General features: G+C 41.3%; 2 protein-coding genes across 2 annotated transcripts; both read right to left on the bottom strand.

Annotated features, from left to right (window-relative positions):
* Positions 1 to 195: 195 nt before the first annotated feature.
* On the bottom strand, positions 196 to 4,772 carry ddost (dolichyl-diphosphooligosaccharide--protein glycosyltransferase subunit (non-catalytic)). Its single transcript, XM_085444244.1, has 11 exons — positions 4,490 to 4,772; positions 3,741 to 3,851; positions 3,567 to 3,653; positions 3,366 to 3,469; positions 3,192 to 3,286; positions 2,922 to 3,015; positions 2,089 to 2,237; positions 1,671 to 1,818; positions 1,459 to 1,579; positions 1,197 to 1,303; positions 196 to 971 (listed from the first exon to the last, which is right to left on the bottom strand). Exons 1-11 carry the CDS (start codon positions 4,722 to 4,724, stop codon positions 822 to 824), a joined length of 1,401 nt encoding a protein of 466 aa, XP_085300370.1. The 5' UTR covers positions 4,725 to 4,772; the 3' UTR covers positions 196 to 821.
* A 288-nt stretch (positions 4,773 to 5,060) lies between these two features.
* On the bottom strand, positions 5,061 to 15,142 carry zbtb17 (zinc finger and BTB domain containing 17). The gene is made up of 15 exons (XM_085443347.1): positions 14,961 to 15,142; positions 13,289 to 13,511; positions 13,018 to 13,197; positions 12,242 to 12,574; positions 11,861 to 11,950; positions 11,016 to 11,299; positions 10,673 to 10,815; positions 10,275 to 10,575; positions 9,599 to 9,686; positions 8,950 to 9,066; positions 8,724 to 8,844; positions 8,237 to 8,367; positions 7,817 to 8,080; positions 7,628 to 7,717; positions 5,061 to 6,230 (listed from the first exon to the last, which is right to left on the bottom strand). Exons 2-15 carry the CDS (start codon positions 13,491 to 13,493, stop codon positions 5,812 to 5,814), a joined length of 2,766 nt encoding a protein of 921 aa, XP_085299473.1. The 5' UTR covers positions 13,494 to 13,511; positions 14,961 to 15,142; the 3' UTR covers positions 5,061 to 5,811.
* Between the last annotated feature and the right edge of the window lie 4 nt (positions 15,143 to 15,146).

The raw sequence follows: 15,146 nt of genomic DNA, 5'->3' as shown, positions 1-15,146 counted from the left end.
TAAACTTTTTTTCCCCAGCGTTTCCAGCTCTTCTTCAGACCTTGTTCATCTTGGTAAATGCTAAAGCACCCTGGCTCTTTTTTAAAAATGTGCACATATCAAGATTAAGGTTTGTTTAATATCTAGAGTTTTGATAGTTGTTCATTTTTACTTTTCCCCACATTTCACTTCTTGTTAAGTATCTGCACATTAAAATGAGTGTCATTAAACATTTATTTTGCCTTAAGCACAAATCATAGCAGCTCCACATTCAGTGGACCAAACCACTCGTAACATTTCAATGAACACCGTTATTGCGTGTTAAGTTACAGAGACAACAGGCATTTCTATTGAGTGGAATGTCAATATTTTATTAAGATGACTCCAACTTATTTGGAAACACATTAATCTTATCAAAAAAAACAAACAAATGAGTTGTTGCCATAATCAGTGCATGTAGTTACCACAATAAACTTTTCTGGCTGAAAAATAAAACAATGCAGGTCAAATTTTATTGTAAATTTCTTCCCCATTTCTAAGCAAATGTTTGACTTGAAATATTTAATCAATTGTAAAGCAACTTTAAACAAACGCTGACTGACTTCTGAACAGACAAGGGCCACTGAGTGATTCCAAAGTGTAAAAAAACCTCCCACAACCACTGCATTACAGTCAGGGCCTCTTTTGGCCCTCAGACCCCGACAAAGTGAGTTCCCCAATAACAGAACAGAAACAGTCCAAGTCCCTGCATGAAGACTCAAGCCATCACGACATTCATTTCCACTCTTCACACCACAAGTTCACTTCCAGTCTTATTTTCTCTTCCCCACTGGCATTCTGTATTAGTCAGACTTCTCCTTCTCTTTCATGTGGAGGAAAACTACGCTGAAGACAAAGAGTCCAGCCATCATGGAGAAGACACTGGCATAGTATGGGTAGGCTGAGGGGATGAAGCGCTCATACTGGGTGTGCTGCAGAGGACGCACCGATACCTACGGTGGAGAAACACAACTGGATTAGTTAGCAAGCCATACAGCACATCAACTAATAGGTTACTATGTTACTATTACAACAAATGATTGATAAAAGAACAGAGGTAGTAACCAGGATGATTAATTGAGCAATACTTTCCATATTTACCATTTCTATACATTTATCTTATAGTAAATAAACTCAACATGACTCAGTCTTTAGGAGGGAACTTCTGATGAACTTGCCTGAGTGGAGGAGTAGAGATGTGTATATCCTAGTCGGTTATAGTCCACTTTGAACTGGAAGACTCCATACACATCAGGCAGCTTGAACTGGACACTGTATTTACCTCCTAGTTGAACAACAATGGAACATTTATCATAAATGCAGTTTGTAAATATGACGAGAATATGAAGTCAATCCTGCCAAACATTATAAAAACAATACATGTAGGTTGTAAACAAGACGTAAATGAATGTAAATATATTCTATAATACAATACCATACCATTTTTCTTGAGATAAGTCCGGACGAAGGGATCGATCCTCACAAACTCAAGCTGGATATCATCTCCGTCGAATGGGATCCAACGGCCCTCGGACAACATCTCAATGACAATGCTGTATTCCTGCATGAAAAGGGTTTACAGTGATTGAGCGACACTGCATTAAAAACAAATATCTTCACGGTGATGATAACAAACAGACAACAAGACCCACCACGAGGTCGGTGATGGTGTATGCTGTGGGGGCGTCGGTCTCCCCCACGCGATGATGGGTAACAGCTCCCACTCTGAGGACTCCAGCCTCCTTGAACACCCAGCGAGACAGAGCCTCGGCCAGCTCCATGTTCCCTGTCCGCTCGTGCCTGAAAAAGCCCATAAGGACAGGGAACACTGACATCTGTAACCAACTATATTGTAACCAAATCTAATATCAGTGACTAGTTATTACAATCTTACATTTTAAGGCTGTTTTCCACCTACAGATTAGCTTTAGGAGGTCAAACGCACTAAACTGCAAACTCAGTGGAACACATTCTAAGCATCTAAACTTGCAGAAATCTGCAGTAAATGTGTTTGAACTTGTAACATTCACATGGAAGAAAAACAAGCCAGGCCATCACTGACAGGAGTACCTCTGTGAACCTGGTGTGGCTTTCTGCACTGCAGAGTTGAAGAAGGCATCGCTGAAGAAGTCCAAGGAGCCACTAAACACCACTCTGGCATTGTTTCGAGCCTGGAGCCCAGCGATCAGCAGGGTGTTCTTGCCAACAGCGTGGGGGTACTACAGCATTAAAAAAAAAAAAAACACAAAACAACAACAACATTAAAAAAGTAAAATTAACTTAGTACCTCCTGTCCCCAAACGGTCATGGCCAATAGCTGCCCCTCCCTGAGCGTGGTTGTGCATGAGGTTTGGTCCTGTTAAAAGGGGTGATACCGAGAAGTTTTTCTTCTCACTATCAAGTGTTTGCTCATAGCAGGTCTTCTGATTGTTGGAGCTTTCCTCTTCACAATACAATATAAAATGCCTTGAGGTGACTGTTGTTGTGATTTGATTCTCTCTATAAATAAAATCAAATTGAAGTGAACTGAATATCCATTCAGGCTAATAATAGTTATACAAGGATCTCAACTCAACTTGTTTATTATTGGACTCTACCAGCGTAATTTTGCGTTAAAAATAGTTGAAAATAATCCTTAATCATCTCATACTGGGCTTGGTGCTGCCCTGTGGTTCATTCTGCCTGAACAAAGCAGTTTTAGCTCCACCCTTTGTTCTGACACTTTGACCACGTTATACATCGCGGAGAAAATGAGGTAGTGCACAATAAGCTTGTCTTTTTCTTCCAAAAGCATTACTACACAATTTTAATTTTAAAGGGCTACTTATCATGCCCGGGACAGTTTGTCCTGAATAAATCATAATTCATTACCTGACATTATCATGACATGTCAACAGTATTACCTGTGAGATGGGTCTGTCAGGGAAAAAGGAGTAGGAGGTGGAGGACCCAGTAAGGATGTCCAGGACAAGAGGGTTGTCTGGGTCTGCCACCATGCTGGAAGAAGTGAGCCACATTCAATATATTTTCCACTGAGCATGGGAGTTAATCTTTTACAATGACTAAAAATCTAACAACACTATCTGTTACATCTTCTGACACAAGTCTCTGCTCCAGCTAAAAGGATGAATTTATCATTTATTACACATCAGCGTGAAAATCACTGTGCTTACCCGACACCCTTGAATAAAACAGGTTTCTTGGTGGGTTTGCCGACAATAGTGGGAGCTTTCAGCAGGTTCTCTGGGTCAGCGACAATCAGGGTATGCTGGAGTTACAAAAGATCACAAATTACAACAACATAACAAAACATAAAATGGCAGCTGTGTAAAGGCCAAGCCATTTACCTCTCCAGGATCAGACACATCATAGTTGTGATGATCAATGACGGCAGTCTTTTCCTCGTCAAACTCAATGCCACACTCACTGCCCAGCTCCCTCAGAGGGTCGCCTGTGAAACAAGAACAAAACAAAAATACTTGAATGATCATACTTAAACATTTCAAATAATATACGACTTGAACAAACACTGTTATAAATCAACTGACCGATGTCTGAACTTGCAGCAACCAGGACATTGCCCCCACCGTCAATGAAGGATGTAATAGTCTCCACATTTATATTTCCACCAAAGTCTGCGGATGACAAAAAAGTGTTTACCTTCAGGAAGAAATCACCTGCCACAATTTATTTATTTTTTGTTTTAACGCTGCGAAACTCACCTTCAACTGATGGTGAGAAGATAATTAAGTGGTCATACAGGAACTGGCCATATTTGATCAGCGACAGGGAGGGATCATCAGCGGTCTTGAAGGTGAGGTCAAATCCATGGTCTGAAGAAGACAGATGCATTATAATTAACAGTAACAATGCTGTACTAAGGCTAAAGTTTTAACACAGTGGTTTTTGAAAATTAGGACATGTTTACTACAACAGGATACAGCAAAGGTGTGCAAGCACTGATGTTATCTCTAACAAAAGCATGCAATATCCCCGAGTATTACAAAAAGTTGTATCTTCAGACAAAACGTTTTGTTTTACATGTCTTCTTAAAACAGTAATAACCCAAACTGTATGAACTCCTCTTTTGAAGACTGTTGCCTAATCAGGAAAGTGGATTTCTCCCACTACTGTACCTACCAGCAAACCAGAAGAGCAGAGGAGCGGAAATGCAAATATGCACGGAAATGCATAGTATTATTTAAATAATTTTAACAACAACAGCATCGAGCACATCTTCATCTATATTATTATATTACACTGAGTTGTAAGAGGCTCAAATTACGTTAGGACCGCGAACACATTCCAGCTAAGCTAATGTTAGCATTCTTGCTATCGTGCATCAATTTCTGGTCTAGCAGCGGCTTTTTGTTAGCTGCCAAAAACTTGCTGATGCCCGGTAAACGAGGCATATATACGACTGCATAGCAGAGTAAGTAAAGCTGCAAAAAAATAGTATTATCATACTGACCTGCCAGACTGCGGAAGAAGATTGAATGGGTGTCTTTGATGTTGAGGTTGTCCAGCAGCACCAACGTCTTACCGTCAGCCAAAGCACAATGCAGCACGGAGGCTAACGACAGCAATAAAAGGACGCTATGGTCCAAAAGCTTGAACCGCCTCATTAACACCGTTCCGGTTCGTTTTTTGGACGATGATAAAGAACCGGACCGGTTCGTCTGCATGACTGCTGTCAGCGCCGCCATTTTGCTGCAGAAGTCGACGTCAGCGTTAGCAGTTGACTAAACTCTGACCCTAAGAGGCAGCCAATCACAGAGCGGAACGCGTCGCTCTGACTGCCAGTCAACCAATAGCGTGAGAGCTTCATTGTAAGCCTGGCAAACAGGTAAGTCCAGGCATCGAAATATAAATATGCACATTTTTACTGAATATTTACAACAAAAACGGCGTTTAAACGACTTAAAGGATTATGCCTTTCAGCTGTCATTTAAGTTATTTCTGTTTTTAAATAATAAGCAAGGCACATAAGCCTTTGTTATTCTTTTTATTTATTTTTAGTAAAAACAAGAGCACAACACAAGCAGTGGCAATTCTTTATTGAGCTGATGGCATCTTCCAGTAAAAGTAGTATTAGGGGTTATATCCATTCTGCAGACAAATTAATGACACAAAAATCAATAGTGACACAAAAATGTCTTGTGACATTTGTCAGTTTGTCGTCACTGTACACAAGTCTAATCTTTTCAGAGGTAACATGACAAATATACAAATATTATCCAAACACAAGATTTACAACACCTTGCTTCTGTAAAAAGGCATCAAGTGTCCTTTACTTTAGTTTAGTACTCATATATGTTCATGTAGATAGCCTTTGAGTAACATTCTCTGCATGAAAATACTTTAAGTACAAGAAAAATATTTTGGATGTTTAAAGAAAATGATTATATTATTATTTCATCATAAAAATGGGAAAAATATCACATAGAATTCTTTTCTTTAAGTTATACTGGGTAAGACAGACTTTAAAATGTTTTATATAATGGACGAAGCACAGTCCTACACTGAAGTCTAAAAATAAACTACACAAAGTAGCATAACCGCCTCTCAACGTTTACAAAAACTACTAGATCTCACCTTGTTTGCTGAAAACAGGACATGATTACTGATCACAAATCTGGAAAGAATTTTTTTTCAGGAACAGTGTCTGTTATGAATCCAGTTCATATTTAACAAAACTCATAAACACACTTCATTTCTTACTTCTCCTTATACAGTATAAATCTCATTTCATTTACAAGCAAAATGACACACACTTTAAACAAATCTGCCCCACTACGACTGCCTCTCACACTCCATCTCCTGCTCCTTGTCCTCCTCTACATCTTTTTCATATGTTTTGATCTCAGTGGTGGTCTCCACCTGTCCATTCTCCACCTTCTCCTGAGCTTCCTGTTCTGATTCTTCTTGTTCTTGCGCCTCTCCAATCATCCCGTCCTCTGTTTCTCCCTCTCCAACCTGAGCACGGAAGATTAGCTCTCCTTCGTGGATGACCTGTTCGGGTGTGGGTTGCCATGTTGCAGTGGAATCCCCCTCGGCAGTGGTGGCTGTGGTGTACTGGTAGAAGTCGGAATCTGCCTGAAACATGACCAGGGCTTGAGCTGTGTGGATGCGTACGTGCTGAGCTAAGGAGCTGGCATCCAAGAATTTATCGCCACACGAATCACAAGCATACAAAATCTGCGTGTTGGGATCTGAGAAGAGAAGAAGGTTTCATGAACAAACGAACCATTTTTCAATCTGTGTCCTGTTCTGTGTAAGAAAAAGGAACTGGCTTCTGATGAAGTTTACGGTACTGTTTACAGTACTGTAATAATACTTCTCATTGAGACCATTTAGATGGTTATGCAAGTAGCTGTGTACTTCAAAATCTGTCTCACATACTCATACGTACATATTCAGCTTCTTTTACTGATTATTGTTTTCAGGGTCAATAAATGGACTTCAGCTTATAAGCGTAACACTCCATACTGCTACTCCCCCAAACCATGTCTGATATTTTGTTGTCATTCATAACTAGGGATGGGTATCGTTTAGGTTTTATCCGATACCGGTGCCAAATCGGTACTTTTGAAACGGTGCCGGTGCTCAAACGGTGCTCAAACCGGTGCTTAAAGACTGGAGAACACAAAATTGGTCCAAAAACCTCTCATGTTCAGCTGGTTTTTTGTAAAAAGATAACAATGTTAGCCTTTTCTGCAGCTATGGGGCATATATGGTATCACTCTTGGCTGGAAGCAGTGCTTAATCAATGGGAAAAAACACAAACTTTGTCCAAAACCTCTCATGTTTAACTGTTTTCCACTTTTTCTTTGGTCATTTTAGGCCTTTTTGGCCAGGGTGAAGGGAGTATCTGCCATCAAACAAGAGGACAGCCGCATGTAGCTATGATGATGTTTGCTAGTTCACCTTACATGCATTAATGTAATAACGAGGTTAGCCTACTAAACGTAAATTACACGCGAACAACATTAAGCTACTCACGCAGAGAAGAACGGCAGCTGCTGCCATCATCATCCGTCATCATTTCTGCTACACTGACAGGGCTAGGGGCCAGGACTCTCCTCTTCGTGTTTTTGGGGGATATTGCTAACTCCGGGTCCGATAACAGGCAACCCACGCACAGTAGATGTGCACGGTGTGAGGTCTCGCAGCAAGCTATCATACGGCGCATTTCTGGGCTTTTAAAAAAAACCGCTATGCGTCGCCAGGTGTTTCATCGGATTTGAGGTGTTACCTCCTTTGACAGTATCAGCTTAAAGCACTTGTTGCAGGCTGCTGAGTTTGCATATTTTGCTGTGAAGTACAGCCAGACTTTTGACCGCTTCGCCTTGGGCATTTTTAATCTGTAGCTCTGCTCTAAAAGAACGCACGTACCTGGACCCGCCTACTATCCTCGGAAACGTAAAATGATTGGCTAGAAGTGTATCACAGCTCAGGAAAAAAAAGCACCGAAATAAAGCACCGAAATGTGCGCTGCTTTTCGGTCTGGTTACTACCGTTTATGTCAGAACCGGTGCCATCATGGCACCGGACACCGGTACCCATCCCTATTCATAACATTACATGTTTTTATAATGCCAGGTCTTACCTGCTTCTTGCACTTTCTCCACGGCCTTGGTGATTTCAGCTTTCAGAGCTTCGGTCTCATCTGCAGAAACCGAAGCAGCCACTGGAACTACTGTTAACAGACACAAACATTGTCACCGTCTGTGCCTCACAGCCATCTACAAACATCTGTGTTGTTGATTACATTCTAGCCTTGAAGATGTAGTCTGACCTGTCAGCTGAGCTACAGAACTGGCCGCCAGGGCCTCTGTCGCCAGTGTGACGATGTCCTCCGTGGTGACGGTGACGATGTTGATCTCGCTGTCAGAGGTGCATGGCCCCGCTCCTCCATCACCCAACTCGTCTGAGCTTCCCTCTGACACCACCAGCCGCTTCATGCCGGCCTTGCCTTGGTGCACAGTCTTGACGTGAGAGCGCAGATTGTCCACGCGATTGAACCCCCGACCACATTTATCGCACAGGAACGGCTTCTCTCCTGAGACAACAAAACAAAGATAAGTAGTCAATTGACGGTGAAAGATCAGAGTTCTGCTGGATGGATACAAATGTGGTGGGAAACAGAGACTTAGCTGCTCAACAGGTGAACCCTCACTCTCCCAAAAAAAAGCCTTGTAACAAATTTGTTCTTCACCTGTGTGAATGATGATGTGCTTCGACAGGTCTCCCACATTAACAAATGCCTTGTTGCACATCTGACACTTGTGCGGGCGGACGTTGTCGTGATGGCGAATGTGATTGGCCAGTTGACTAGACTGCACAAACCTGCACAAAAACATATATATGATATTTCCTCTCATCTACTTTACTGACACATTTATTCATTTTGTTCATAAGAAAATAATCTTTTAAACAGTATTTTAATCTCTAATTTGGTCAATCTCAGTACTCTCACTATCATTTGAATGAACTATAACAGGTCACTGTTACTTGACCTTTGAGAATGACCACAAATCTATATTATCTTCAATTCTCATTACCGCCTACACAGGTCAAAACCTCTAAACTACACTTAATATTCCCCTCTCAAACATCCCTGTTAAATAATGCCAGTTTCTATACCTCAGCTACAAGTGAGTTTGAAACCTGAGCCTATCATTGCAGCACTGTGCCGTGCTGACCTTTTACCACAGCGATCGCAGACGTAGGGCTTCTCTCCCGTGTGCTGGCGGACATGAGCGATGAGGGAGCTGGCCTGAGTGAAAGCTTTACCACAGATAATACAGACACAGGGCTTCTCTCCTGCAACATATAAATAACTGTTTCACTATCGTGGGAAGTAGATAATATTCACACAGGGATTCAGATGGAAGAATGAAAATAAGTTCCCCAGAATCCCCAGAGTACCTGTATGGATGCGCTCATGCCGCTGCAGAGCTCCGGGATCACTGAAAGCTCTCTGGCAGTGCCCGCAGACGTACGGTTTCTCCCCGCTGTGAACCCGCAGGTGCCTCTTCAGATTCCCTAAAAAGCAGGTATTAGTACACACAGATTAGACCAAATGGCTCAAAGAAGAAAAACAATTCTACATAGTAACACACCAACTAAAAGCAATTAAATAATTTTGTTCATGTATGGTCTAACTATTGGATATCACACTTTATTTTAATAGTATTTATCATTATTTTAATATTATTAGTGATATTATAATTATTACTGAATCTCTAAATATAACATTTGTTGTACTTGCATGCAGTTTAATGGGTTTTTTGTATATCCCAAACCATTTTCAAACTGAATAACACTGACTAACACTACCTACTAACGGAAAGGAGCAAAGTAGGTTTCTGTTAGTAAGTACAAAAATAAATAAATAAATAAATAAAATAACAAATCAATGGTGTATGTTTTGATATTTTTTTGGTCCTTAATTTCTCTCAAGATCAATATGACAGGTAGAATTTGTATTCATGAAGAAACAGAGAGCGTTTTATTCACTGTGACAATAAAAATGCAGGGAGAAAAAAAGCAACATTGTTATTACTTCTTTTTTTACCTGAAGTGGTAAACTGCTTGCCACATTCTTTGCACTTGAGAGGCCCGTCTGTAATGTGGATTTTTAAATGAGCTTTTAGATTCCCAACCTAACGAGGAAACACAAAACAACAAAAATGTTCCTTAAATGACACTTAAGTATATGCGCGCTCAACCGGGGTGACAGCCAAGCCAGTATGACTTTAGTTAAGTCTCTCTGGCGCAGGTTTGGATAGAACTAGGGATCTAGCCTGGGGAACCTTACTGTATCCATGCCCTGCAGAGGATTTGTACCCTGACCTGTTGCTCTAAAGAGAGTCGTGTTGTTTTTCTCCTATCTCCCTTCCCTTACCCACATCCAGCTGCAAAAGTGGGTGTGGAAGGTAAAGTCCAAAGTGGTCTAAGTGGTAACCCCCAAACTGTAAGAGTGGTACCAGCACATTTCAGGCACATCATCAGAGGCTTCTGTCCAGACTCATAAGACTCACGGGCCTCAGGAAGAGGACCCTAGTTTGAGGAACACACACATATCATTCCCAAGGGGTTTGAGGCAGAGTTATATATATATACATATACAAACAGTGAATATTACTATCCAGCTAAGATTTTTCAATTAAAAATAGTGTTGCCTGGAATCATGTTATTCATTCATCGTGTTTATATTTGTCCACAGAAAAGCCAAACCTTTCCAAGGGTACCTGGTTGAAGCGTTTGTCGCAGTGTGGACACTTGTTGCCCTTCTCTGTGTCATGTGTCTCCAGATGTCGCATCTTGGCCGTGGGGTCAGAGAAAGCCTTCTCGCAGTAGTCGCAGTGGTATGGCTTCTCGCCGCTGTGCACCAGCTGGTGGCGCTTCAGATTGCCCGAAGTGGTGAAAAGCTTGCCACAAACTTCACAGCTGTACCGCGCTTCCCCTGTGTGACGTTTGCGATGCAGGTTGAGCAGACTGATCTGACGGTAGCTCTTTCCGCAAGTAGAGCAGCAGTACGGCTTCAGGGGGCTAGGAGTCAACGACAGCTCACTTTAATTAAGCCCTCTGCAGAAGTATGCAAAGATACACTAAATGAATATGAAAAGGAAAAGGAAAAGCCATCCACCTGTGTGTTTTCTCATGGGCTTTACAAGCTGCGGGGTCAGAGAAAGCCTTGTTGCAGTCCCGGCACCTGAAGGGCTTCTCTCCAGTGTGAATACGCATGTGCCTCTTGAAATTGCCCGTGTGGGTGAATTTCTTCCCGCAGTCCTAAAAAGAGGAAAATATATCGTGAAGCCTTTTAATGCAAAGATATGCATGCAAATGTGACCAACATTTGCATAAAAGCATCTATGATGCCCAGCTTTTCATGAAAGCTCCCAGCATTGACATTTATATCTTCAGAGCCTGCAGACCAGAGCAGGAAAAGCAGGCACAGCGCAACTTAGGCCGTCCCACAAATCCCTCACCTCACATTTGTGTGTCACGGAGCTGTAAGGCTTTGATTCAGATCGGCTGCTCATGCACGCTGACTGAGCTTGTCTTCCATCTCTCTCGCTGCTTGGGCTGTCTCCTTCCATTTGCTGACTTATCTCGTCATCCTCCTCTCCATCCTCGTTATCATCAATATCATCAGCCTCCACATCGCCGGTCTCCAAAGAGTGTTCTTCCTGCCCTTCAGCCACCCCTGCTGGCTCTGCCACCTTATTATCAGTTTTTGCCTGTGATGGGGCTTCATCCTCTGAGTCATTGTCTGGGAGAACAAGAGCAGAAAAGCTCTGAAAATGACAAACTGTCTACAGCTTTGACGGGGAATAGCAATGACTTTTTGAGATATGGGATTACTGGCTTCATCGGTCTGTTAAAGTGATGACATTCTTTACATCAGACAGAGGTCACTCTTACGTTAATGTTCCCCACTGCGTCTTCCAGACATACCAGCTACAACTGGGGCAACAACTAGCACCATCAGCAATGAAACAAATACAAGAAGCAGGTTTGCTGCAACCTTTAAAGAAATGTGTTTATTCTAATACGAAGCAAATGCTCTAAATCCTATTAGATTAATGTGAAATGACTGCGTGTTTGAAAGGTGCTGAAGAAATATACATGTTTTTAATCACATTTCTGGCATTTTAAACGGAATGTGAAAATGCGGAAAACAGCACTCGGATAATCATTCGAGCACTAATCAACCTGAATCTAGAGGTGTTTTTAAATGACTTCGCTTTTCCTGCCTCTGCACAGAGTTTGTCCAGTGGGAAGCTTAAACGAAAGGGGCATTGCATAAGTTCCTTCAGGACAGAGCGCTCACCAGGTGGGAAGTTTCGTCGAGGTGGTTTTCTGATTCTCCTCCCGCGGGAGCTCATATAAGGCGAACTGCCAGCAGATTTTAACGGTGATTCTAATAAAAACAATAAAATAAAAAACGAAAACACTTCTTTGTTAAGCCATCACAATCATTTGTGTTCTTTCCATTGAAATTAACTCTTGATTTTAAACATTTATGTATGTATTTATTTATATAACCTATCGTTTCTTAAAAACATTAATAATGGATAAAATAATATATCAAGATATCAAATGCCATCAAATAAAAAGCTACTAGCATCATGTGGATCCTTTCAAACTTTAAACATGCTAGCATACATCATAATTAAATAACTGAAAAGACTTTCTATGAATATGTATTTACTCAGTATGTAGTCGGCATCAGCGGTGTCGTCCTGGAAGGCGGGTGCGTCTAATGCACCACTTTCTTCCTTGTTCTTGACAGACGTCTTCTTTTGAGTCAGAAGGTGGGACGTTTTTGGGGGTCGTCCGCGGCCTGTGTGGGTTCTAGTGGGTTTCGGCTGAGAAACAGGCTTCTGTGTTTTGGCAGAAAGCTCTTCCTCTAAAATGTCCTGACTTTGAATGGTCTCTTTATCCTCTGTGGGAATGCTACGAGGGCACTCCTCGGCTTGTGATGCCAAATCTGACAGCTGACTGTCAGTTTCCTCTTTCTGCTCTCCTTCACCTGTTTTTTCATCTGGTGTGTTAAAGACAGAATTAAAATCAAATCAAATCGAAATTATCAGGAGCAACATTTCACACATTAGAATGCAGAATCAATGACGACTGTGTTCCATTTTCAACAAACTGAATGCCAATAAGAACAGATAAAGAACCATGTTATGAGCTCAACAAAACAACAATCGGGTAAATATGTATTAATTACTTTTCATTTATCTTTTTTAATGTAGAACAGCATCTGTTAGGACTACTGCCAAACATGGACACAGCAGAAATACACGTTTGTCATCATGCTATGAAAAGTGACGGTAAAATTGGTTGACAAATTTAATACAAAGCAACCTGATGATTCATTTGAAGAATCAAGGCATGGACGGATTAGCTGAGGGCAATGACAATTTATCTGAAATAAAGAAAAAAAGGGTACAGACACGAGTATTCACCGAGGACCTGACTCACCAACAGCAAAATCCAGTGTTATGACGGACGGGGCTGGATTTGACAACGACTGGTACGCAGAACACGCATTCACGATTTCTTGCATCTGTAAAAAGTGAGCTACCGACAGCACGTCTTCTACATTCTGCAGATTTAAAGTCAGCTTTGCAGTGTACATAAAATCCAGGACCTGACCCAAGCCTGAAACGACATTCATCAAAACAACACATCCAGTTAGACAGCAGAGACGAGGCAGAGATAGGGTAGAGCACATAACCTGACGGGGACCGACCTGCTGCATTGCTAATGTCCAGATGTACCACATCCTTCTGGTCCAGAAAGAGGGTGCGGAAGTACACGCTGCAGGCAGCCAGCACAGCCTTGTGGGCCTTGAAGTCCACACCGTCCACGACAAAGGTGCAGTCACACAGCAGGCCCTGCTTGCGCTGCCGGTTAAGCTGCTCCAGAACTTTCCCACTGTGCCACGGGAACTCCATCGTCCTGAAGGACAAGCTCTGTGGATAAAACGGATGAAATGTGGAGCACGAGGAAGCTTGAAAAGGCTGTGATGGTCAGGTTAAATCTGTGTCTGCATTCTTCACCTCTGATATAATTATGCATCCTCCGACAGCATAGTAGTTTTATTATTGACTGACTGCGGTCAGTCAATATTAGGGGATGATTGCTTTCAGAAAAATAGATGTATCAGCCTTAAAACTAAACCTATACATTACAAATTAATATAAGTCAACAGAAATAAGATATAATGAGCTATAATGAAGTATAAATTCTGTGTCTAGACTATATGTCACATTACACCATTACATTATTTATTATCCTTATTTAAAACTGGAAAGTTGTGTTCATTTTAATTTCACAATTACCCCTTTTACAATGTATCAGCACAGAGATGTATTAAAGTTAGCGTCCAACAAGCTAAATCAGTTTTTTAACTGTGTATGTGTTGTTTCACAAGCAGTTTTAATAACAGCAATTGTATTCCTCACACTAATTTGTGTCTTCCTTTGGACTATAACCACGGCTATCATTGTTAACTAAAACTAAACAAAAGCTAAAACTAGCTTTGAAAAATATTCTAGTTAGATAAATAAAAATAAAGCCTAGACCATGAAAAGGGGTAAACTAACTAAAACTATTTTTGGAATTTGGAAAATAACAGAGGAAACATAAATAAATATGGTATGTGTTAATCTGTTAGAATTTTGGCACAAACTGGTTGATGAGGTAAAATTTTGGCTCTGGCATTTGGCATAAGTAATAACCAATAGCAAAATGAAAACTGAAACCAATAAAAACTAAACTAATATAATAAAATCTAAACTAAATTATTATTAATAATAACAGTAATAAAACTATAATAATTATAGCAACGCTGCCACTGGTAATGTCTAAGTACTTTGTTTCAGTTGTTATGTTAGATAATGACATCTCCTCCAGACTCACAACTGTCCCATGGGACGCAACCTATGAACCAAACTTCACAAACATGTTGCGTGTGTGTGTTTTTAAGGACAAAAACGGCGTTTTGAAAATCAACCACTCAAAATGACTGCTAGCTTAAATCCGAAATGCAACGCGAAAGATGCTAAAGGCCAACTAAACCGCGAGATACGACATTGACGCAAGGATGAAGCGTAATCTCGTGTCCCGCTGGCTGTGCAGCTATTTTTAATTCTCTCTTCTTTTTCTTGTTTTTAACTTGAACGTCAGTTTCTCCACAAGTTTTGACAGCGTGGTTTGACGGTGCAATATATCGATTGCAATTCCTCAATCCTTGCAGCTTTGTTATCAGGGATTAATTTAGCATGCCTACATGCGTGTGGTGAGGGAACAAGATGGCGGAGCTGCGAGTCCGGCCTCCCCTCTTGTTGTTTCCACAGCTAGCCTGTTCTTTTCGGTTTTTTAAGAAGCGCCATTTTAACAGAAACCAACTTCCGATTTACCTCCTTGTTATCTCGTCTTCACTCGGGCTTGAAACTGCTGGTCCAAGCGGTCTTACGGAGTTTTTGGCTCAGATGGGAAAAACGAACCCAATCGAGTTTTTCGGTGATCGATCATACCCCGCTCACTCCATCCAACGCCATCTTCCTCTCTCTGATCGATTGATAGGGACCGGCCGGATGTATCGC

This window comes from Copadichromis virginalis, linkage group LG20 (genome assembly GCF_057382275.1).
Source record: "Copadichromis virginalis isolate Kocher_CV1m ecotype Utaka linkage group LG20, C_Virginalis_male_GT1.1, whole genome shotgun sequence".
In the NCBI taxonomy this organism is placed as follows: Eukaryota; Metazoa; Chordata; class Actinopteri; order Cichliformes; family Cichlidae; genus Copadichromis; species Copadichromis virginalis.
This window is presented reverse-complemented; position numbering and strand designations above follow the sequence as displayed.